The sequence below is a fragment of the Gasterosteus aculeatus genome, chromosome 7, assembly GCF_964276395.1.
Source record: "Gasterosteus aculeatus chromosome 7, fGasAcu3.hap1.1, whole genome shotgun sequence".
Taxonomy (NCBI): Eukaryota; Metazoa; Chordata; class Actinopteri; order Perciformes; family Gasterosteidae; genus Gasterosteus; species Gasterosteus aculeatus.
Genome location: NC_135694.1, coordinates 11,030,856 through 11,055,382, shown reverse-complemented (window position 1 = coordinate 11,055,382; position 24,527 = coordinate 11,030,856). Strand labels below are relative to the sequence as shown.

Below are 24,527 nucleotides of genomic sequence, written 5' to 3'. Positions count from 1 at the left end.
TATCAAACTTTACCAGATTGCGAAAATATCTTGCATCGTGATTCTTTATTTCTTCATAAGGATAGTGTTTAAGATAAAACATTAAAATAAAATAAAAAGGAGCACAAATTAAAAAAGCAAAAAATAAATAAAATAAAATCTAAATTTGAGTGATTTCTATTTATTTTTGGGCAGACCTCTTACGATGAACACAAGTGTTCTTGTCAGGAAAGGAAGGGGGACTAGATGGCAAAAAAGCAAGTACATATATAGAAAAAGGGCTTAAAGAAAAACAGAGAGGTGGAGTTTTTCAGCTACCTTGGAATTGATGGCGGATTGTGCTTTCAGTAAAGCAAACAGAATAGAAAGAGGTAACGGAAAACCCAGGGCAAACCAAAGTATAATACAATTAGAATGATATCTACCATATAATGCAGTTTGTTTACCATAGCGTGTCCAATGCCTGCGTGCTTCAGGAGAAAACAGGGGGAGGAGAAAGAAAAAAATAATAATGACAAACCTTTAACTCAAGAAAACACACCTCAACCCCAAAAAAGTGGCAAAGAAAAATTGCCTTTTGCAAAACCAGCTTCTCTAACAAAAATGTAATCTGATCTTCTAATATAATAAAAAAATAGATATATATTTCCTTTTCATCTAGTAAAACATCCAAATAAAGAAATAGAGAAAGCAATTGTATATTTTGTTTAAAAATGGGTCATCTAAAAAAAGAAAACAAAAAGGAATAAAAGGATAACAATACATTTTGTTAGTATGTAAGTCGCAAGTTAAGTAGAGAAAACAACAGATGGTTCACATTCCGTGAATGACACAGTGTTAGTTGTTTAAATCATAGAAGGTAAGGGGAAAGAAAATTCACCAATCAAAAGAATCAAATTGGAAGAATTCTGAAGCTTGTTAGTAAAAGAGACAAGAGTTAGGAAATCAACTTCCACAGAGGGGATTGGGCTAGTTGTGATGGGAATGTTGGTTTTGGGTTCAGGGGGGGAGAAAAATGACATCAAGGGTTCACCCTGACAGGCTAATCTGGTCAGTGGGCACGTCTGGCGTTGGGATGTAGTCCATTTGAAAATGGCTGTGGCTGCCTTTAGTACCGGGAGAGGCCAATCCTGTCAGTGACATGGAAAGGTGCAATTTTCTCAACGGAATTTCCCTAAGTAGTCTTTAAGGGGCTAATGTGATGTATATGCATGGTGGAAACAAAAAAATAATTATTACATTGCGAAAACATTCCATTTTAAGTGATGTGAATTCTTCTAGGGCAGGGAAACAATTATTTTAGCATATTCGTAAGCATAAGAGCAGATGATAGAGAAGAGCAGAGAGAAAGAGGAAGTCCACTCGGGGAACCGACACCTTCTGCATCCTGAGAGAGAGACAGAGAGAAATGGTCAATTAGTCACTCAAGGCATTTACACAATAAAGACCAGACTCCCTGGGGAGGGAAAAGCCAGCCAACTGGAACATGTCAATGACTGAGGGAGGACGAGACACATCCCCAGCCTACCACCTGTGTCTTATGTCACTGCACAAAGGCCATCAGCCCAGGGTCTGGCTCTTTGGATCACAATTTGAAGTTTATGTTGCTCTTGTTGTCGATTAATAAGCTTTTAGCGAAAAAAGGAATGGACTGTGAATCATTGCGGAGCTGACATTGAGGAGTACGGTCCAGTCCAAGGAGGAGTGTGTTAAATAGTAAGAGGGAACGTACGGAGGACACCTGACATCTCCATCTGGGAGTTGAAAGTGACAGCGGCTGTGGGCCACCATTTCTACAGAATCAATGCAGTCCCATCTACTGGGGACGGGGCACGACCCAAATAGAATTCTCAGTGTGTGAGTCAGACTGTTACAACAGATTGAAGTGTACATTGAAGCCATGATGATGCTGCGGTTTGAATACAAGAGCAACAAAGAGAGACATTCCCCACTATCCTTTCAAATGACCACTGCTGTGGTACGTACAGTAGATACAGTCTGTGGGTGTTAAGAGTGGGATGGATTATTATCAGTTTTTGTCATCTGTGTGGGGTCTAAATGGCAGCCATAAACAACCCCCCCCGATGGGGTTAACTGGCCGATCTGAGCCTCAAGCGCGCCCACTCTCATCTGGGGTCAAGTGCCATCCAGTCACCCACTCTGTCTAACGATTCCCTTTAATCCATTAATTTGGTGGATGGGATTCAAACGTGGATGTGAACTTGGATGTCCACCCCAACTCCTGTGTCTTAGGGGTTATAAAAACAACAGCGGACCCATCACAGAGCGGATGTGATAGGAGGATAGGAGGCTCCAACGACTGGGAACCTGGTTTGTTGATCATGCGATTACAAAAGCTGACAATGACGATCTGCTTTTCTTCACTCTTTAAGAGACAGTAATTACTTGGGGGGTGGGGGGATTAGACTATTAAGTGCAACATTTTAAATTCAGTTTCAGTTCGCCACAGGCTTTGATGTCTGGGTTTTTGAACGTATCACTCCTCGCGTTCTTTGACGGAGAAGCCCTGGGATGGTTGTGAATAAATTCATCCTTCAGAAAATGATCTTTGAAATTACATGATAAAGTAAATCAGTATGTGCAAAGCTGGCTGGTGGAAATGAAGAGATTATATTTGGAGATCTTTAGGCATGTATCTGCATAACATTCTCTATAATGAGCCTTTCCTGAGAGTAGCTGTAGGCCAATAGGCCATTGAGGGAGAAAACGGAGACGGAAGCTGCTAGGGTTAGGGGTTAGTCTCATTCTGAAATCACGCGAGAGAATTCACTCAATACTGGACTTTATTTGTCAAGATCTATTGTGCAGAAAAAGTCTCTCACTTCAGTAGTTGTGTGGAACACAGAATGGATTGATCGCTAGAAACACACAGTGGGCTGACAACAGCAAAGAGGAGTACAAGAGTTTCAAAGACAGACCAGCTACTCATTTCACTGTCTGAATTTCCTTTGACATGTATTGTACTTGTTTCAACTTTGCCTCAACCCTGCGTGCCTGGAGCCCCCGCTGTGACAGCACGTCCCCCTCTCTGTAATTGACCCATGTGTTAAAAGAAAGGCTGTGAGTGGCGATGTTTGCTGATGGAGGATACAGCTCCCAGTCACGTAAACAACCACAGGCCCAGAAAAACAACTTTGTGCTGCATCTGTCTCACGGGGCCCCGTGCGGGTGGAAAAGCCAGCTGTATTAAATACTGGGGATAGGTTAGCAAAACGAGCTACTGCTGCTAACGATTCCCCATCAGCGTTTGTTATCAGTGCTCTCTGAACCTGTAGGATAGCAACCACAGAGGGCAAAGATACGCAATGTTGTTTGTGTAGAGTTGCTGATATTTTAAACACTTGTCACAGTGGACGCTACTGAACTGTGGCCACCGGCGAATAAGCTGAATAAATATTTCATGACAAATGGATAGTGCAGCCTGAGCCAAGAGTCCCATTGCAGATGGATTCATCATTGTAGGGTAGAAAGGTCTGACTGATGACCACCCGCCTGGGAATTTCTGCCTTTAGAAACGGGTACTGTGGAATAGTATAATGGCATAGGAGGGATGATCTAGGTATAGTTTGTAGTAGTCGTATATTTCACAGCCAGGATGAATTATTGGAGACAGATGGTGCATCTGCATGTGTTACTTGTATTAGTTCAGTTTGTATTGGCTGTATTAGTGTGAGCACCCAAGTCCCGCTGCACCTATGTGCTGTGCTGGTGTTTATGCATGCGCGGTGTATTAGACATTTCTGTCTAATACACCGGCGAGGGACCCTGTCAGATGGAGGTCACCTGGGCTTCCAATCAAAACTGCTCTTCAGGTACATTTGGTTCCGCGTTCATTCCAATCATCCGCCGTTGACTCCCGCCTGCCTCTCTCTGGATCAGGCTCCAAGTAATGGAAACTGGCAGACAGGCTTCAGGTGCAAATATAAATGTCACTGCAATTATGGCGGCGGGAAGTCTGGAAACAAACAATGTGTGTGTGTGTGTGTGTGTGTGTGTGGGTGTGTGTGTGTGTGTGTGTGTATACCGCAGTATCACATTATGTTTTGCAGTGCAGATGTCATCGTTTTCTCTTTCTGTTGAGCCTCCCATCATCCTCTCTGTATTTCCCATATGGGCTAGCTGCCTGATTGACTGACTCCTTGTTTCCATTTAGATTCCATCAGGATGAGTTCAAGTACAGCCCACAAAGTGTATATGTTATATATATTAGTATACTAAGATAAAGTAATTAGACGGTTTGTGGATGCACTTGGCCCAGATTCGCTCAATGCTTGAGTGTCTTTAGAATAAGCAGCTGCTCTTTCCGTCAGACACAACGCACTTAGTAAACTTTTGTTCCCATCTCTTGAAAATAAATTTTGGATTCAGCAGTGATCACAGAGCTATGGCCGCTTAATATAAATCATATGCATGCTTTAGGGCAGTGGCTCCAAAAACGTATCTGTCTGGGTCCTCTTTGAGGGTGCAGGGACATGTAAGACCCGCCAACTGCACCTCCCCCCCTCCTCCCAACAAAAAAATATATAGGATCAATCCCTTGTTTGGGATTAATTGCATTGCAATATATAACATCTATATAAAGAAATGTTCGAATATTAAAATTGAAATTCTGCAATGCTGCAAAAACCTTTCAAACAATTTTTAGTGTGTCGCACAGTGTGTTTTGTGTTGTCTTTTTGATGTTGCGCACCTCTCTATCTCCCTCCATCTCTCTCTCTCTCCCTGCCTCTTTGCTTCCCTGGTCCACTAGTAACTTGAACCGCTCTGGAGGTGGGTTGGGGGGGACACAATGTATGTCAAGTCCTCATGTCGGTTTTGCTGTTGTTGTTTTTTTTTGCTGTGTGTTGGGGGGTTGGTGGTGAAGCCCACAGCGCCCCTTATTATGGGCGTGTGTTTGAGGACATAGACTGCAGAAAAGCACTGTGTACAACACTCTCTCATTGGATGCAGGTAGCTGCTAAGGATGCTATTGATGGTCGTATTAAGGTTCATCAGGGTGGTGCTATCTAACCACACTATTCACACTGATACAAGATGTTAGTAAAATACACTCACTGCCAGACCGTCTCCTCGCCCTAAAACCTTCACCCTGGTGACTTGTTCCCCCCCACTTCTCTTCTTTATTCTCGTAGCGGTTTCTGTCTCACAGGCATTTTGTCACCCGTTTGACAGTGCTAATGATGTGGAGATTTGTCATCCGATTACAGGTCTCCCGGAAAGAGGGATGAATAAACATAAAAGTGCTAGAGCAGGTAGCGGCAAGTGAGGCAGATGAGTGAGTGAGTGTGGGAATGCGGCTGGATATGGTAATGCTTTGGCCATTTGATGCAAATGAGCTCTTCGTTTCCCCTCAAATGTACTGAACCTCTTGGTGTGGGTGTCGAACAACCGGGACCGGTGTTTTTGGCCCAAGGCGTTTGTAGTTTGGGTAATCTGGACATACATTCTGCTTGAGGTGCTGACCTCTGATCAGTATGGGGAAAGGAGCAGAGGAAAATAAAAGGAGCACATCCCCTCACACCATGATTGCCCCCGCCCCCCTCCTCTAGGCTGGAGCACAATAGGATTACTTAAAATGTCACTTGCAATAAACCAGGGCAGGATTACAGGGGTGTTAACATGTCATTATGTACACCAAGCAAATCTAAAAGCTCTGCCTGTTTTAATAGCAGGTACTACCGTGACCATCAAAGTGCTTCGAGCAGCTGAGGAGTCTAAATTGCATTTTTTGATTTGGCCAGTATGCTGACCTCAAAGAGACACTTGCGTGTGGATGGTAGGATTATGTGTGACCACAACATGGAACACAGTAAAATATGATATATTATCATTTTTGCTCAGTTGTTTATCCATATAAAACGGAAAAAGGCATGAGGCATCCTAAATAAATGACTATTTCTGACAATATTATTGATGATATCATAGTGTTGAACTTTGTTAATTGGGAATGGCTAATGTGACCACTGTAGTTCTGCAGCCAGGAACGATTGATCGCCCAGCATCATAGAATACACCGTTGCTAAGTGACACATTGCTAGTTGGAATGGACGGGAGAGACATACTGAAAATGAGAGAGAACCAGCAGGGGAAGAGGAGGGGGGTGGGGGGGTGGGGGGTGGAAGTGATTGGTTCCCTCTCAAGAACTCCGGCGGCCTCTCGAAGGAACGTTGGATGAAAGGGGAGGAAGAAGAGAGGCGGTAATTGCAGTTGATCATGCCTTACAGAATGAGATGACAAATCTGAGCCAGAGAGGAGAAGAGATGGAAGAACGCAAAAAGGGGTGGGGGGGGGCAGCCAGGCAACTCATATTGATTAAAGGGGGTGGGGTTTGACGTTCTCATTATTTTGTCTCCTATGAGATAAATTGGACAGTTCCCAGAACAGGACCTGACACAAATGTGAATCCTAAAAACGGTGACATCTTAGTAGCCACAAGTACGACTGAACGCTGCAGCACATTCCTGTGTTTCTTTGTCAAAAGGAATAAGGTTTTTAGAAGCTCACATAGCATGTAGTATTAATAAAGATGAGAAGTGGGCTGTGACTGCTTCATTTTTATATCGCACTATTGTTTGGGTGAAATTGTTTTTAATTAAAAGGTCTTCTCTTCATTAGATTTGGCTTGTTTATTCATATAACAAGCATAAAGCAGTTGACAGTGTGTATGCAGGCAAAGTGTGCAGAATAAGAATGTGAACAGTTCGCTAGCAGCGATATCTATTGTGGATGGGACACACGTATGGAGGCTGGGAGAAGTTTAGAATGCCATGTGGCGTGTTTGTGCGTGTGCACTCAACTGAATAACTAGCTTTGCCGTATCGCACGTTGTGTTCTCTCGCTGCTTGTAGAGTTTGTCTGTGTCGAGTTGTATTATCCATTAGTGACTGCGAGTGAGTGCTTGAGTTTGGTCACAGGCCATCGGTGGAAGTTACTTTTCCCCTTCGCCAGAGGTGTTCCTCTTAAATAGGATTTTAAACATGTAGGCAAAAGAATCAAAAACAGATGTTGATGCATGTGCTATATAAACAGTTCGGGTATTTCTGTTTATTCAAAAAGATGAAACCCCTTATTTTCCCACAACACGTATTATCAAGGGATTGCACAAAAGCAAACATACCGGTTTTGCGGTTGCAGTTGAATCACTTTTTGTTGGAATGCATTAACGATGCATTCCAAGTATTGTTCTTCGAATCTTTATTGTTGGAATGCATTGAGATGCATTCCAAGTATTGTTCTTCGAATCTTTATTGTTGGAATGCATTAGATGCATTCCAAGTATTGTTCTTCTAATCTTTATTTCCGACTTATTATTCTATTTCTTCCGCGCCCCCTTTCAACTCCTTCACACTTTCAGCTATTAAAATCCTTCAAATATTAAAATGTTCAGCTCCTTTTTGGCTTGAGGGCTATGACTTTTCAGCTTTCTACCTCTTAAGCTTGAATTTATATAAATCAATAATCATTAATATTTTAACATGGTTTTCAAATGGAGTTTGCTTTCAAATCCTCCTAAACTTCTTCAACTTTCAGATTTTTCAGCTTCGCAAATCTTTCAGCTACAGACACCATTTAAACTTTTAAATGTTGACACAAGTCTTAACTATTTTATGAAAAAAACTGCTTCTTGATATCTATTGTACTTTTTTCATAATCACTGATTATGTTTCACTAGTTCTTCGCTCCGTTTCTGACTTTTACATGAGTGTGTATTGCGTCTGCTAGAGTGGAGAGCTCGAGGCTAGAGGCTGAAGCAGCGCAGAAATCTGGTTAAAAAAGTATGGAACTTCTGTCCTTGCAGCCAAAGTATACACTCTAGAGGCTTAATTTCTTCAGATTAATGAGGGTATGGTTGTGCTGATTGGATTAATGTGTTCATGGAATCCCAGAGTTTTTTAGTTTTGGCGCAAGGAGTGTTTGAGTGACACAACCTCTGCCAAAAGCCCCATAGGCTCCAATACAAATCTGCCGACATATTTCTCACAAAAATCCACAAGGTACACGTTCTGTCAACGGCCATAGGAGCCGTATTTATTACCGGACAGACATAAAAACACATCCACGCGTTCGGTAGAGTCTTGGGTCTCATACAAACGCCGTATTTTTTAGATAGCTGTTATAGTTTTGCGCTGGTTCTCATTTGTTTGAGGTGTGGATTCTGTGTAACTCGCTGTCCTGTGTCTGCACTTTTGCAGCCGCACAGGTGCGTCGTTGTCGTGGTTACGAGCACTCACATGCTGCAGGATCTGTCTGTGGCTCACAGCTGCTCGCTCCTATGACCTGATTAGTGGAGTCACATGACGCAGCTATGCTTTCTGTCAACAGACCAATATGATAAAGACACTCGCCCCCCCTCCCCCCTCCCCCCTGACCTCTACTTACTGTTAATCACTCTCAGTCAGTCAGTCAGTCTAATTCTCCTCCCCTCTCCCTCTCTTCCTCACCACCATTCCCTTCCTCACCCTCTCACCCTCCCTCCCTCTATCTACACCCCCCCACCCCACCCAATGCAATAGGTGCGCCGTTGCCGTGGTTACTCGTAAACACGCTGCAGTATCTCTGTGTGTGACTCACAGCTGCTCCAATGACCTGATTAGTGGAGTCACATGACGCAGCTATGCTTTCTGTCAACAGACCAATATGATAAAGACACTGGCCCCCCCTCCCCCCTCCCCCCTGACCTCTGCTCACTGTTAATCACTCTCAGTCAGTATGTATGTCTATTTCTCCTCTCTCTCTCTCTCCCTCTATCTCTTCCTCACCACCCCTCCCTTCCTCACCCTCTCACCCTCCCTCCCTCTATCTACACCCCCCCACCCCACCCAATGCAATAGGTGCGCCGTTGCCGTGGTTACTCGTAAACACGCTGCAGTATCTCTGTGTGTGACTCACAGCTGCTCCAATGACGTGATTAGTGGAGTCACATGACGCAGCTATGCTTTCTGTCAACAGACCAATATGATAAAGACACTAGCCCCCCCTCCCCCCTCCCACCTGACCTCTTCTCACTGTTAATCACTCAGTCAGTCAGTATGTCTGTCTATTTCTCCTCCTCTCTCTCTCCCTCTATCTCTTCCTCACCACCCCTCCCTTCCTCACCCTCTCACCCTCCCTCCCTCTATCTACACCCCCCCAACCCACCCAATCCAATAATTTCAAAATAAAAGCCACATGGAGGGAATTTTTACTGTAATGTTTGTGATGAGGCCTATTAATTAAAAACGTCTTAGTTTGAATAACAAACATTCTGTCTCCCACTACGAATATTACTCGTACTTCTAGTACTACAACTGATACTTCTACTACCATACTACTAGTATTTCTACTGCTATTAATACTACAACTACTACTAATGTTATTACAAATACGACTATGGCTAATAGTATTACAGCTGTTTCTACTGCTATTGATACTAAACCTACTATTACTGCTAGTACTACTAATACCACAATTATAACTAATACTACTACTAATATTACTACAAACAATTTTAAACAAATTTAAGCTCCTGCAACTTCTGTTTTTAGAAAATCTATTGAAATTCAGCTTCCCCACTTCCTGTATTTTCAGCAGTTCTTTAAAATAATTTCAGCTATTCTTATGCCTCTATCAACAGCAATTTTTCAATATTCATTTCTGTATTTTTTTGCAATATTTCAAATTTATTTCAGCTGTTTTCATTTCTGCTTTTTCAGCAAATCTATTGAAATTCCTTTCAGCTTCTCCCATTTCTGTATTTTCAGCAATTTCAAATTCATTTCAGCTTTTCTAATATCTATAATTTCAGCAAATGTATTCAAATTCCCTTCAACTTTCTGTATTTTCAGCTATTTTAAAAAGTTCATTTCAGCTTTCAGCTTTTTGCATTCCAACGCATTTTCAGCAGGAAATGCATTTTCTAGTTGTTGGAATGCATTAACGATGCATTCCAAGTATTGTTCTTCGAATCTTTATTTCAACTTCTTCTATTTCTTCCGCGGCACCTTTCAACTCCTTCACACTTTCAGCTATTAAAACCGTTCAAATATTAAAATGTTCAGCTCCTTTCTGGCTTGAGGGCTATGACTTTTCAGCTTTCTACCTCTTATGCTTGAATTTATATAAATCAATAATCATTAATATTTTAACATGGTTTTCAAATGGAGTTTGTATTCAAATCCTCCTAAACTTCTTCAACTTTCAGATTTTTCAGCTTCGCAAATCTTTCAGCTACAGACACCATTTAAACTTTCAAATGTTGACACAAGTCTTAACTATTTTATGAAAAAAACTGCTTCTTGATATCTGTTGTACTTTTTTCATAATCACTGATTATGTTTCACTAGTTCTTCGCTCCGTTTCTGACTTTTACATGAGTGTGTATTGCGTCTGCTAGAGTGGAGAGCTCGACGGCTAGAGTGTGGGGCATCGCAGGAATCTGGTTAAAAAAAGATGGAACTTCTGTCCTTGCAGCCAAAGTATACACTCTAGAGGCTTCATTTCTTCAGATTAATGAGGGTATGGTTGTGCTGATTGGATTAATGTGTTCATGGAATCCCAGAGTTCTTTAGTTTTGGCGCAAGGAGTGTTTGAGTGACACAACCTCTGCCAAAAGCCCCATAGGCTCCAATACAAATCTGCCGACATATTTCTCACAAAAATCCACAAGGTACACGTTTTGTGAACGGCCATAGGAGCCGTATTTATTACCGGACAGACATAAAACACACATCCACGCGTTCGGTAGAGTCTTGGGTCTCATACAAACGCCGTATTTTTTAGATAGCTGTTATAGTTTTGCGCTGGTTCCCATTTGTCTGAGGTGTGGATTCTGTGTAACTTGCTGCCATGTCTCCCCTTTTGCAGCCGCACAGGTGCGCCGTTGTCGTGGTTACGAGCACTCACATGCTGCAGGATCTGTCTGTGGCTCACAGCTGCTCGCTCCTATGAGCTGATTAGTGGAGTCACATGACGCAGCTATGCTTTCTGTCAACAGAACAATATGATAAAGACACTCGCCCCCCTCCCCCCTCCACCCTGACCTCTTCTCACTGTTAATCACTCTCAGTCAGTCAGTCTGTCTAATTCTCCTCCCCTCTCCCTCTCTCTCTTCCTCACCACCATTCCCTTCCTCACCCTCTCACCCTCCCTCCCTCTATCTACACCCCCCCACCCCACCCAATCCAATAGGTGCGCCGTTGTCGTGGTTACTCGCTCACACGCTGCAGGATCTCTGTCTGTGGCTCACAGCTGCTCCTTGTGACCTGATTAGTGGAGTCACATGACGCAGCTATGCTTTCTGTCAACAGACCAATATGATAAAGACACTCGCCCCCCCTCCCCCCTCCACCCTGACCTCTTCTCACTGTTAATCACTCTCAGTCAGTCAGTCTGTCTAATTCTCCTCCCCTCTCCCTCTCTCTCTTCCTCACCACCATTCCCTTCCTCACCCTCTCACCCTCCCTCCCTCTATCTACACCCCCCCACCCCACCCAATCCAATAGATGCGCCGTTGTCGTGGTTACTCGCTCACACGCTGCAGGATCTCTGTCTGTGGCTCAAAGCTGCTCCTATGATCTGATTAGTGGAGTCACATGACGCAGCTATGCTTTCTGTCAACAGACCAATATGATAAAGACACTCGCCCCCCTCCCCCCTCCACCCTGACCTCTTCTCACTGTTAATCACTCTCAGACAGTCAGTCTGTCTATTTCTCCTCCTCTCTCCCTCTCTATCTCTTCCTCACCACCATTCCCTTCCTCACCCTCTCACCCTCCCTCCCTCTATCTACACCCCCCACCCCACCCAATCCAATAATTTCAAAATAAAAGCCCCATGGAGGGAATTTTTACTGTAATGTTTGTGATGAGGCCTATTAATTAAAAACTTTTACGTGTGAATAACAAACATTCTGTCTCCCACTACGAATATTACTCGTACTTCTAAGTACTACAACTGATACTTCTACTACCATACTACTAGTATTTCTACTGCTATTAATACTACAACTACTACTAATGTTATTACAAATACTACTATGGCTAATAGTATTCCAGCTGTTTCTACTGCTATTGATACTAAACCTACTATTACTGCTTATACTGCTAGTACTACTAATACCACAATTATAACTAATACTATTACTAATATTACTACAAACAATTTTAAACAAATTTAAGCTCCTGCAACTTCTGTTTTTAGAAAATCTATTGAAATTCAGCTTCCCCACTTCCTGTATTTTCAGCAGTTCTTTAAAATAATTTCAGCTATTCTTATGCCTCTATCAACAGCAATGTTTCACTATTCATTTCTGTATTTTTTTGCAATATTTCAAATTTATTTCAGCTGTTTTCATTTCTGCTTTTTCAGCAAATCTATTGAAATTCCTTTCAGCTTCTCCCATTTCTGTATTTTCAGCAATTTCAAATTCATTTCAGCTTTTCTAATATCTATAATTTCAGCAAATGTATTCAAATTCCATTCAACTTTCTGTATTTTCAGCTATTTTAAAAAGTTCATTTCAGCTTTCAGCTTTTTGCATTCCAACGCATTTTCAGCAGGAAATGCATTTTCTAGTTTCTTCAACTTCTTCTATTTCTTCCGCGCCCCCTTTCAACTCCTTCACATTTTCAGCTATTAAAATCCTTCAAATATTAAAATGTTCAGCTCCTTTCTGGCTTGAGGGCTATGACTTTTCAGCTTTCTAGCTCTTATGCTTCAATTTATATAAATCAATAACCATTAATATTTTAACATGGTTTTCAAATGGAGTTTGTTTTCAAATCCTCCTAAACTTCTTCAACTTTCAGATTTTTCAGCTTCGCAAATCTTTCAGCTACAGACACCATTTGAACTTTCAAATGTTGACACAAGTCTGAACTATTTTAGGAAAAAAACTGCTTGTTGATATCTATTGTACTTTTTTTATAATCACTGATTATGTTTCACTAGTTCTTCGCTCCGTTTCTGACTTTTACATGAGTGTGTATTGCGTCTGCTAGAGGGGGACCTCGCGGGCTAGAGGCTGAAGCAGCGCAGAAATCTGGTTAAAAAAGTATGGAACTTCTGTCCTTGCAGCCAAAGTATACACTCTAGAGGCTTCATTTCTTCAGATTAATGAGGGTATGGTTGTGCTGATTGGATTAATGTGTTTATGGAATCCCAGAGTTTTTTAGTTTTGGCGCAAGGAGTGTTTGAGTGACACAACCTCTGCCAAAAGCCCCATAGGCTCCAATACAAATCTGCCGACATATTTCTCACAAAAATCCACAAGGTACACGTTTTGTAAACGGCCATAGGAGCCGTATTTATTACCGGACAGACATAAAAAGCACATCCACGCGTTCGGTAGAGTCTTGGGTCTCATACAAACGCCGTATTTTTTAGATAGCTGTTATAGTTTTGCGCTGGTTCTCATTTGTGTGAGGTGTGGATTCTGTGTAACTCGCTGCCATGTCTCTGTCTTTTGCAGCCGCTCGTTAATGATCACAGGTGCGCCGTTGTCGTGGTTACGAGCACTCACACGCTGCAGGATCTGTCTGTGGCTCACAGCTGCTCGCTCCTATGACCTGATTAGTGGAGTCACATGACGCAGCTATGCTTTCTGTCAACAGACCAATATGATAAAGACACTCGCCCCCCCTCCCCCCTCCCCCCTCCACCCTGACCTCTACTTACTGTTAATCACTCTCAGTCAGTCAGTCAGTCTAATTCTCCTCCCCTGTCCCTCTCTTCCTCACCACCATTCCCTTCCTCACCCTCTCACCCTCCCTCCCTCTATCTACACCCCCCCACCCCACCCAATGCAATAGGTGCGCCGTTGCCGTGGTTACTCGTAAACACGCTGCAGTATCTCTGTGTGTGACTCACAGCTGCTCCTATGACCTGATTAGTGGAGTCACATGACGCAGCTATGCTTTCTGTCAACAGACCAATATGATAAAGACACTCGCCCCCCCTCCCCCCTCCACCCTGACCTCTTCTCACTGTTAATCACTCAGTCAGTCAGTATGTCTATTTCTCCTCCTCTCCCTCTATCTCTTCCTCACCACCCCTCCCTTCCTCACCCTCTCACCCTCCCTCCCTCTATCTACACCCCCCCAACCCACCCAATCCAATAATTTCAAAATAAAAGCCACATGGAGGGAATTTTTACTGTAATGTTTGTGATGAGGCCTATTAATTAAAAACTTCTTAGTTTGAATAACAAACATTCTGTCTCCCACTACGAATATTACTCGTACTTCTAGTACTACAACTGATACTTCTACTACCATACTACTAGTATTTCTACTGCTATTAATACTACAACTACTACTAATGTTATTACAAATACGACTATGGCTAATAGTATTACAGCTGTTTCTACTGCTATTGATACTAAACCTACTATTACTGCTAGTACTACTAATACCACAATTATAACTAATACTACTACTAATATTACTACAAACAATTTTAAACAAATTTAAGCTCCTGCAACTTCTGTTTTTAGAAAATCTATTGAAATTCAGCTTCCCCACTTCCTGTATTTTCAGCAGTTCTTTAAAATAATTTCAGCTATTCTTATGCCTCTATCAACAGCAATTTTTCAATATTCATTTCTGTATTTTTTTGCAATATTTCAAATTTATTTCAGCTGTTTTCATTTCTGCTTTTTCAGCAAATCTATTGAAATTCCTTTCAGCTTCTCCCATTTCTGTATTTTCAGCAATTTCAAATTCATTTCAGCTTTTCTAATATCTATAATTTCAGCAAATGTATTCAAATTCCCTTCAACTTTCTGTATTTTCAGCTATTTTAAAAAGTTCATTTCAGCTTTCAGCTTTTTGCATTCCAACGCATTTTCAGCAGGAAATGCCTTTTCTAGTTTCTTCATCTTCAACTTCTTCTATTTCTTCCGCGCCACCTTTCAACTCCTTCACACTTTCAGCTATTAAAACCGTTCAAATATTAAAATGTTCAGCTCCTTTCTGGCTTGAGGGCTATGACTTTTCAGCTTTCTACCTCTTATGCTTGAATTTATATAAATCAATAATCATTAATATTTTAACATGGTTTTCAAATGGAGTTTGCTTTCAAATCCTCCTAAACTTCTTCAACTTTCAGATTTTTCAGCTTTGCAAATCTTTCAGCTACAGACACCCTTTCAACTCTCAAATGTTCACACAAGTCTCAACTATTTTATGAAAAAAACTGCTTCTTGATATCTATTGTACTTTTTTCATAATCACTGATTATGTTTCACTAGTTCTTCGCTCCGTTTCTGACTTTTACATGAGTGTGTATTGCGTCTGCTAGAGTGGAGAGCTCGCGGGCTAGAGTGTGGGGCATCGCAGGAATCTGGTTAAAAAAGTATGGAACTTCTGTCCTTGCAGCCAAAGTATACACTCTAGAGGCTTCATTTCTTCAGATTAATGAGGGTATGGTTGTGCTGATTGGATTAATGTGTTCATGGAATCCCAGAGTTTTTTAGTTTTGGCGCAAGGAGTGTTTGAGTGACACAACCTCTGCCAAAAGCCCCATAGGCTCCAATACAAATCTGCCGACATATTTCTCACAAAAATCCACAAGGTACACGTTTTGTAAACGGCCATAGGAGCCGTATTTATTACCGGACAGACATAAAAAGCACATCCACGCGTTCGGTAGAGTCTTGGGTCTCATACAAACGCCGTATTTTTTAGATAGCTGTTATAGTTTTGCGCTGGTTCTCATTTGTGTGAGGTGTGGATTCTGTGTAACTTGCTGCCATGTCTCTGCATTTTGCAGCCGTTAATGAGCACAGGTGCGCCGTTGTCGTGGTTACGAGCACTCACATGCTGCAGGATCTGTCTGTGACTCACAGCTGCTCGCTCCTATGAGCTGATTAGTGGAGTCACATGACGCAGCTATGCTTTCTGTCAACAGACCAATATGATAAAGACACTAGCCCCCCCTCCCCCCTCCCCCCTCCACCCTGACCTCTACTTACTGTTAATCACTCTCAGTCAGTCAGTCAGTCTAATTCTCCTCCCCTCTCCCTCTCTTCCTCACCACCATTCCCTTCCTCACCCTCTCACCCTCCCTCCCTCTATCTACACCCCCCCACCCCACCCAATCCAATAGGTGCGCCGTTGCCGTGGTTACTCGTAAACACGCTGCAGTATCTCTGTGTGTGACTCACAGCTGCTCCAATGACGTGATTAGTGGAGTCACATGACGCAGCTATGCTTTCTGTCAACAGACCAATATGATAAAGACACTAGCCCCCCCTCCCCCCTCCCCCCTGACCTCTACTTACTGTTAATCACTCTCAGTCAGTCTAATTCTCCTCCCCTCTCCCTCTCTTCCTCACCACCATTCCCTTCCTCACCCTCTCACCCTCCCTCCCTCTATCTACACCCCCCCACCCCACCCAATCCAATAGGTGCGCCGTTGCCGTGGTTACTCGTAAACACGCTGCAGTATCTCTGTGTGTGACTCACAGCTGCTCCAATGACCTGATTAGTGGAGTCACATGACGCAGCTATGCTTTCTGTCAACAGACCAATATGATAAAGACACTCGCCCCCCCTCCCCCCTCCACCCTGACCTCTTCTTACTGTTAATCACTCAGTCAGTCAGTATGTCTGTCTATTTCTCCTCCTCTCTCTCTCCCTCTATCTCTTCCTCACCACCCCTCCCTTCCTCACCCTCTCACCCTCCCTCCCTCTATCTACACCCCCCCAACCCACCCAATCCAATAATTTCAAAATAAAAGCCACATGGAGGGAATTTTTACTGTAATGTTTGTGATGAGGCCTATTAATTAAAAACTTCTTAGTTTGAATAACAAACATTCTGTCTCCCACTACGAATATTACTCGTACTTCTAGTACTACAACTGATACTTCTACTACCATACTACTAGTATTTCTACTGCTATTAATACTACAACTACTACTAATGTTATTACAAATACGACTATGGCTAATAGTATTACAGCTGTTTCTACTGCTATTGATACTAAACCTACTATTACTGCTAGTACTACTAATACCACAATTATAACTAATACTACTACTAATATTACTACAAACAATTTTAAACAAATTTAAGCTCCTGCAACTTCTGTTTTTAGAAAATCTATTGAAATTCAGCTTCCCCACTTCCTGTATTTTCAGCAGTTCTTTAAAATAATTTCAGCTATTCTTATGCCTCTATCAACAGCAATTTTTCACTATTCATTTCTGTATTTTTTTGCAATATTTCAAATTTATTTCAGCTGTTTTCATTTCTGCTTTTTCAGCAAATCTATTGAAATTCCTTTCAGCTTCTCCCATTTCTGTATTTTCAGCAATTTCAAATTCATTTCAGCTTTTCTAATATCTATAATTTCAGCAAATGTATTCAAATTCCCTTCAACTTTCTGTATTTTCAGCTATTTTAAAAAGTTCATTTCAGCTTTCAGCTTTTTGCATTCCAACGCATTTTCAGCAGGAAATGCATTTTCTAGTTATCTTTACTATCAAGCCACCGCAAAACAAAACTCTTATATTTGCTTTTCTCGATAGATTGTTAAGGCTGTGTAGTCCCAGACTACACAAAATCAGGATCAGGAAACATTTATTGCCATAATATGTCAGACATACAAGGAATTTGACTTGGCGGTTGGTGAGTAACAGCAGACAGTGTAACAATAGACAACAACACAGCAGTGCACAAGTAATAAAATAAAATGAAATGCTAATGCAATGGGTTAGTAGAATAAGGCTATTGGTTAGTTTAAAATAAAATAATAAAATTTTAAGTTAAAAATATTTAAAAATTAAAGTGACAAAAGTGACGAGTGAAAGTGACGTTTGCAGAATGAAAGGAGGGTTTATAGCGGTGACTACTGTATTAGTATTAGTAACAGATTATGATTCCCAACATGACCTCAGCTGAACTTCATCCTGTTGCAGATCAAAGCTGGTCTCATCCCACTGAACCACGTGCCCGGAGCTGAACACGCAGGCTGTGCATTCAGCACTATGAGAGCACCACACAACTCGGTTTGATCCATTCAGTGGTCACAGTATGGAAAAGGAGGCGGGAATGTCTGGGGGGACTTAAAGAGCGAGAAGACAGATGATAGGGGATGGAGGAAAGGGGAACAGTAATATGTAAGTTCACATTGGGGAATGAAAGAAAAGCTTCCATTCTTGGTAGAGAACAAACGGCTTCCTCTCATCCAGTGCTCACCCCGTCCTCCCAACGCTCTGCTATTCCTTTAGAGCAGCACCATACTTCATTTCCCATTCTCTCTTGTGCACCAGATCATCTCTTCTTCTCTTGAACAAACAGAAATAGAGACATAAAAGCGTGCTATTCCTTTCCCCTGACGGTGCGCGTCATGTTTCCTCTGATTGGCTGCGGCCTCCTGTGGGACCCGAGCGTTTAAGCACACAGACGGGCCGCTGTGGTGTGAGGGCATACGGATGTCATACGATACCACGTTACTCAAACAATACATTAGTTTATAGACTACTGTGTTCCTATCTTTAAGGGCAAATTAACCATTCTACCATTCATCTAACTTAGCAGCTTATATTGGTAAAATGTTTATAAAAACATTCGTAATAGAATATGGGCCGAAAAAATGATAAACCATGGGGGTGGGACATCTCGTGGTGCATAGCAGGTTACTAGTTTACACATGATGCTTCTTAGCCTCGACGCTTTGGGACCCGGCCCGAGCCCAGCTAAGGCAAGCGGACAAGCGGGGAGGAATGTGCAGGAAAAGCATATATGTTGCGCAGATATCTTAATTTACAAATATTACCGGGTATATAATCCACATTTCAAAAACACAAATTTGTACTATTTGCAAAATGTATTTTTAATACAATAAACAACTAAATGTTTTCTTTTTCCGTAGCTCATGGTGCGGCCAGCCCCATTACCCTCTATGGACCAGCCGCATTATGCATGTGTGGACCGCTGCATGATGCTGATGATTTAAGGAGCTGAATGTATCGTTTAAAAGAAAAACCATTAACACAACAAATGTTCGTCAAGTCCATCAGACCACCAGCCTCTACCTCCTCTGCACTTGATCTAATGCCACTCTGCAACACACACAGAGCGATTGATTGTCTTTGAGTTACAGTAATGACAGTGATGGGTAGGAACATAATAACACAGGCACCAGTCGTTTGTTTCTGTTCCCACGTTTTGTGCGAGATGTCAACGCTAAAAGGCCTCCCTGTAAGGTGTAGAGTGATGTTTGCATTATTCATTGTTTTCACCTGGTCTTCTAGAATAATCTAATTGTGATTTTAAAAAGTTCAGAAAATCAATACTCTTGTGTGGTGTGCAGCAGAGTAGAGACGGCTCAGTTATGTAAACCGTGCATTGTGCATGGACGGGCTGCCACAATTTGCTGACTAGAGTGACATCGCACACTTGAGATTTTTACCTACTTTCCCAATGTTTAAAATCTTGCTGCAATGTGTTGTGGATATATTTGTTATTTCCCCGAGCACCTGGAGCTAGAAGTTTTACATCTTTGACTTTTCACCTTTCTTTTGTCTGTAATGTGCGAGTGTGTGATCTCAGAGGAGGAGAAGGCAGAGGCGGTCACCAGTGACAGAGTCTACAAGATGCATGTGATGGTAGATCACCAGGTCGGAGGGAGCAGGGGGATGGAGGAGTTGAATAAGTATTGGAGTTGGGGGGGGCTTGTATTGATGAGGTCAAGGCGAGTGTCCTTGCCTGCCTATCAACTCTACTCTTTAGGGATCAGCCAAACACACACAGCTTTCCATGCGCACATTTGCAGTACTGCCAGATGCCACCAAGGGGAGCTCTGAATCTGTGATCACTTGTTTGGGATGCCGCGTGGCAAATGTCCCCCCGCCCCTTACTGCATCTCCTCACACTCTTGGCAGAGAGTCCCTATCACCTCACCTGATTCTGTCTGCCTCATTTTATTCCACACAAAGCTGATGAATTCATAGGTTTTGTGGAGAAAAAACAGCCAATCTATACATTGAGAGGGAATGAGAGACTCATTGTGCTGCTTTCTGATGTAGCCGTAGATATGCATGAACCATTAACAACAAGAGACAGAGAGTGGATGAGACTTTGGAGACCACTGTGGCCGTACGGTAACCTCAGCTGGAACCCAGGCCTGCCTCGTAGGCTGCAGGATATTTGCGCTGCAAGATAGCGTGTAAGCTCCAAATGGAGGAGTAGTGGAAACAAATAATCTGTTTGCATTTGCAGTTAATCCGATGACGTTTTTGAAAGTATTCATGGCGTCACCACACCAAACACGCTAGGTAGGAAAAGATGTGCATGTCGTTTACGTGTCCATTGTCAATTTGCACAGACACCGTATCTACAAGAAATGTTAAAAAGAAAAAGATTTGTTTGTTTTTTTGGACATATATATATATATATATATATATAGTCCAAAAATAACGTGTGTGAAGCTTAATCAGTTATGAAATAAGGGCATAGCTTAATTACAGGGGTGGGGCTAGTGGGAAAGAGTAACTCTGCTCAGAGCCACGATGCCTCCGGGGCGTGAATTATTTTAAAAATGTCAGATTACATCCTTCTAGGGGAAAAACCGTGGACCTCAAAGCGCGTTGGCTAACCGACCGAGTTGGTGGTCACAGCTAAGAAAACAGATCCTCATACGTGTTACGTTGCTCCTATAGTGTCCCTTTGACTGGTGTGTGGAAGTGTGACTGCATGCGTGTACTGCAAGACCTCGAAGAATGCAAGTGGTCATTGATCAGCTGGGTATCAGCCCAGCAGTCAGTACAGGGTCAGAGACGGTCGATGTGTCATCGATGCCCCAGTGTTTCTCAGTGGGGACGGTCCGGTGTAAATCTAGAGAGCTCTTTAACACTTAGGCCGCCCGTTAAGTCAATTACAGTGATGCACTGGGGATTCTAGCTGTTATGTGAGCTAATGGAGATCACCAGGACGGTGCGGTGTGGGCGGTTAGCCTCGGGTCAAGGCATTGTCTGAGTCGAGGCGCTGGGTATCGGGTCAGCTTCACTGACTTCCATGTCGATATTACAAATTAAAAGCGATTATCTTAGCACGGCTACAGTAGATGTGCCTGCATGTTTCAACAGCAGAGTGTGATGTGTAAATTATTCAATTCTAGTTGACCTCTATACTTCAACAGGAAATAGTATCAACACTATTGTGTTAAAACTATGTTTAAAATATTGTATAGCTACCATTTAGTAACAAGCAGCGCAGAGATGGGTGAAAATAGCAGTGACCCAGTATTGTATGAGTTTCATGGCTAATGGTCATTATGGAGTAGTTGGTGTTATATGGGTTGGCTCATGCTGTAAATCTTTAAAACTGTATTGACTTCGCAAACTAAACTCAGCTGGTCTCACACTGTTGATTACGCTCGTCTCAGCAGCACAACATATGTACCTACCACACACATGTGCATGTTTGTGTATGTGGGTGCGTGTGTCAAAGATGCCACGTCTGAGACTCCATGTGTGAGTGCGTGACCACTGGGCATCACGTACTGCATGCACCACATCCGACCCCACATGCAAATAAAACACGTACAGTATTTCCATGTCTAAATGACCACATTTGGAACTAAATATAGGAGTATTGCAATATGACAAAAATTGCAGAGCCTGGTGGGCCTGGAAATGTTGCCCTATAATTTAACAGCACTTAGTTCCCATCAAAAACCACTTTGCTCTCAGGTTTCCCTTCTTTAAAGTACCATAGGACAATGTGTGGTACTCCCATATCTCCAACAGACCCCCGCCTCCCTTCCTGGGGATAACTCTGCAGGCGGAGACAAAAGATTTGATTTACCATCTTTTTGCTGATGCATTAAAATCAGGCTGTTTGGGATTTTTGTATTCAGGCCTACTTACAATAACCATTATTTAGTTCGAAAAGCCATTCATTCCAATTGCCTCAAAATGAAGTGAAGAACCAACCACGGCGAGTGTACGTGAAATTAATCTTATCTCACCGCTGGTAACTCCCAATTGATGACCCAGCACATCTAGAGAGTGCACTGTATCTACATATACTTAGTACTTAGCTAACAAGTTGCACAAAAAAACAAAAAAAACATGGTCCAAACAATCAGAAACAGGGCTCAACATTCAGGTTGCAGTGGCTCTTTTGTTTTCCGTTACCTACAATTAGAGGTTTGTAAAAATGTGTTGGGTAATTTGTTCAGAGAGGGTTTAAGTGCATTGTCAGCTTTGATGAATTAGGGTAAATTCCATTTGTGTAGTCGAGTACATTATGTGCATGCATACTGAACAGAGCACTTTTATCGCTCATTAATAACAGCATGAAACAGCGCCCTTTAAATGCATTGTTATTGAATTGTGTATCGACTGTAACGTCATCATGATTGGAACTGTAGTCTTATTTTGACTTGGATTGTGTTTTTACATGGTGCCTTTGAGTAATTATTGGATATGAAGGTGAGATGGATTGTTGGTCATTTTTAAATCAAATATGAAGCCAAGCTATACATGAATAACAACCGCACCAGGATTCTGTTCACAGCCAACCTAGAAAAAAAAAAAGGTCAGTGGATTTCAAGAGAGAGAAGAGGAAAGAAAGTAGCTGAGACAAACGCTGCATGTGTGCTCCGTGTGCAGGGAGCAAACCTAGAGAGACCTAAAGATGGAGGGCCAAGTAAAGCAGCAGAGACAGAGTCGGCGGGTGGCAGACAGAGGCCCCACCCCGACGGCGCTGGCCCTGGATTCCACGGGCAGTGTTTACCTGGCGCAGGTTGCGGGTGACGCGCACGTCATGCCAGGCGTTGTCGTTGAACTTGCCGTTGACGGGCTCCACCAGGGCCTCAAACGCCCCCGAGCCGAGGTTGATGACCAGCCAGACAGCGCCGCTCTTCAGGGAGAGGTTCACGTAGTCTGCCGATTTGCCGGTGTGCAGCATGAGTCCATTGCGCTGCAGCGTGCGGAAGGACAGCGTGATCTCGTCGGTGCTGCTCTGGATGGGCGTCAGCGACAGGTCGTAGCAGAAGAACTCGTTGCCCTTGAAGGTGGCTACTGACTCTTCTTTACCTGGAGGAAAGAAAAGGGATGGAGAAAACACAAAGATTGTTTAAAGAAATATAGTGAAGCTACAATGTGCTAAAATATGCCAGGTGGACGATTAAAGTATTATGAAGCCAAATTCAAGCCGAGTACATTCACTCCTGGCCTCCTGGCTCACTGCATGGGTCAAATACTTTCAGATGAAATTGATTAGATGGGGTTATTGATTCCACCGCCATATCGCTGATTGTTGCTGCACCTCTAATGCACGCAAGAAATGTTTTCATCACAGATACTTCACAGGGCTGAAATATCATTTGTTGGACGTCAAACAGAAATGGAAGAGGCGCTGCTGACCGCGTTGGTAATGCCTGTCAGTCTGTCTGCAGCACATGGCCTTCTTCCACTGCAGGGAGCGTTGTTCAAACACTGGCAGTCAAAACCGCCAATTTGTACAATAGACACATGTCCAACAGCAGCCCGACGACGCTGTGTGCATCTGTCACCAACTGAACCAACACCTGCAGCTGTCACAACAGAGTACCGCTGCAGCGGTGATACCTCAATCACATTGTGTGGACATGCAGCATGAGATTAGCTTGTATCTATTTGCATTGCCTTCCAAATCCAGACAATGTGTATATGTATTTGATATTTTATCTTATTTTTGAGACTGTAGTCAATTGACATTCCCCAGCATCAAAAGAGCTTTGTCTTAACTACACACAATAATAATAATAATATAATGCTGATTACCACAAATCATGAAAAATGGGCTTCTAATCAGCTTCTTGGGGACGAGGGGGGGCACATCAACACCCAGATCTCTGAACTCTAAGATAATTATTCAACACAAGATGATTCAAAATAACCGGTTCAATAAAATGAATTGTCCTCTGAAATGAAGCCCCACTTCCTGTATTTGTCTGCCCCTCGTCTTTGTCCTCCGTTTCCCTGGTGGGGCAAGATAGAGAAATCGGCTTCGGGTAATGAGGTTTAAGGACAAAACAGGAAAGAGAGGAGGCCAACCCAAACTGCCAAGAGGCCCATGTACGGGTTGATCATCAAATCTAGTTTGTCCTGAAGTTCCATTAGATTCCAAGACATCGGTGCATTTCTCCGGGGAGAGAGGCTGGGGGAGGCCAGGGGGTTGGTCTGTTGGCAGACACACAGAAAGCCAAATTTCACAAGCGATCGAGTTCTCCACAGGAGCAATCTCAAGTGAGAGGACGTGGGCGGGCGATGGTCACTAGTGTGTCCATGACAAAGCTGTGCACGTCGTACTGAGATATGACCACGGACAGATCAACCTGTTGTAGCTTATATGAAGGAAAGCTGATTATTATTCTAAGCTCAGGGAAAAAACATGAAACATAATAAACTGCTACATGTGTCGAAGATTAAAAAGAGATAATTAAGGTTTGTTCGAAAGAACTATTACGTTTCTATTTTTCTTCAAATGTTATTCATGTAGATATTCCCCATTTAGATGGAAACATCTACTTTCTACAGGAGGTGTGGCCAAGG

General features: G+C 42.6%; 1 protein-coding gene across 13 annotated transcripts in view; it reads right to left on the bottom strand.

Moving 5' to 3' along the window:
- nrxn2b (neurexin 2b) overlaps positions 1–24,527 on the bottom strand; it is a 551,159-nt gene that overhangs the window by 287,981 nt on the left and 238,651 nt on the right. For 7 of the 13 annotated variants that reach the window (XM_040180539.2, XM_040180546.2, XM_040180549.2 and 4 more), the window contains 2 exons: positions 22,726–23,027; positions 426–449 (listed from right to left, as the gene is read on the bottom strand). In XM_040180539.2, the coding sequence (XP_040036473.2) occupies positions 426–449; positions 22,726–23,027 (326 nt within the window). The remainder of the gene's footprint in view (positions 1–425; positions 450–22,725; positions 23,028–24,527) is intronic. The other 6 variants (XM_078105711.1, XM_040180544.2, XM_078105710.1 and 3 more) reach the window with 1 other exon arrangement.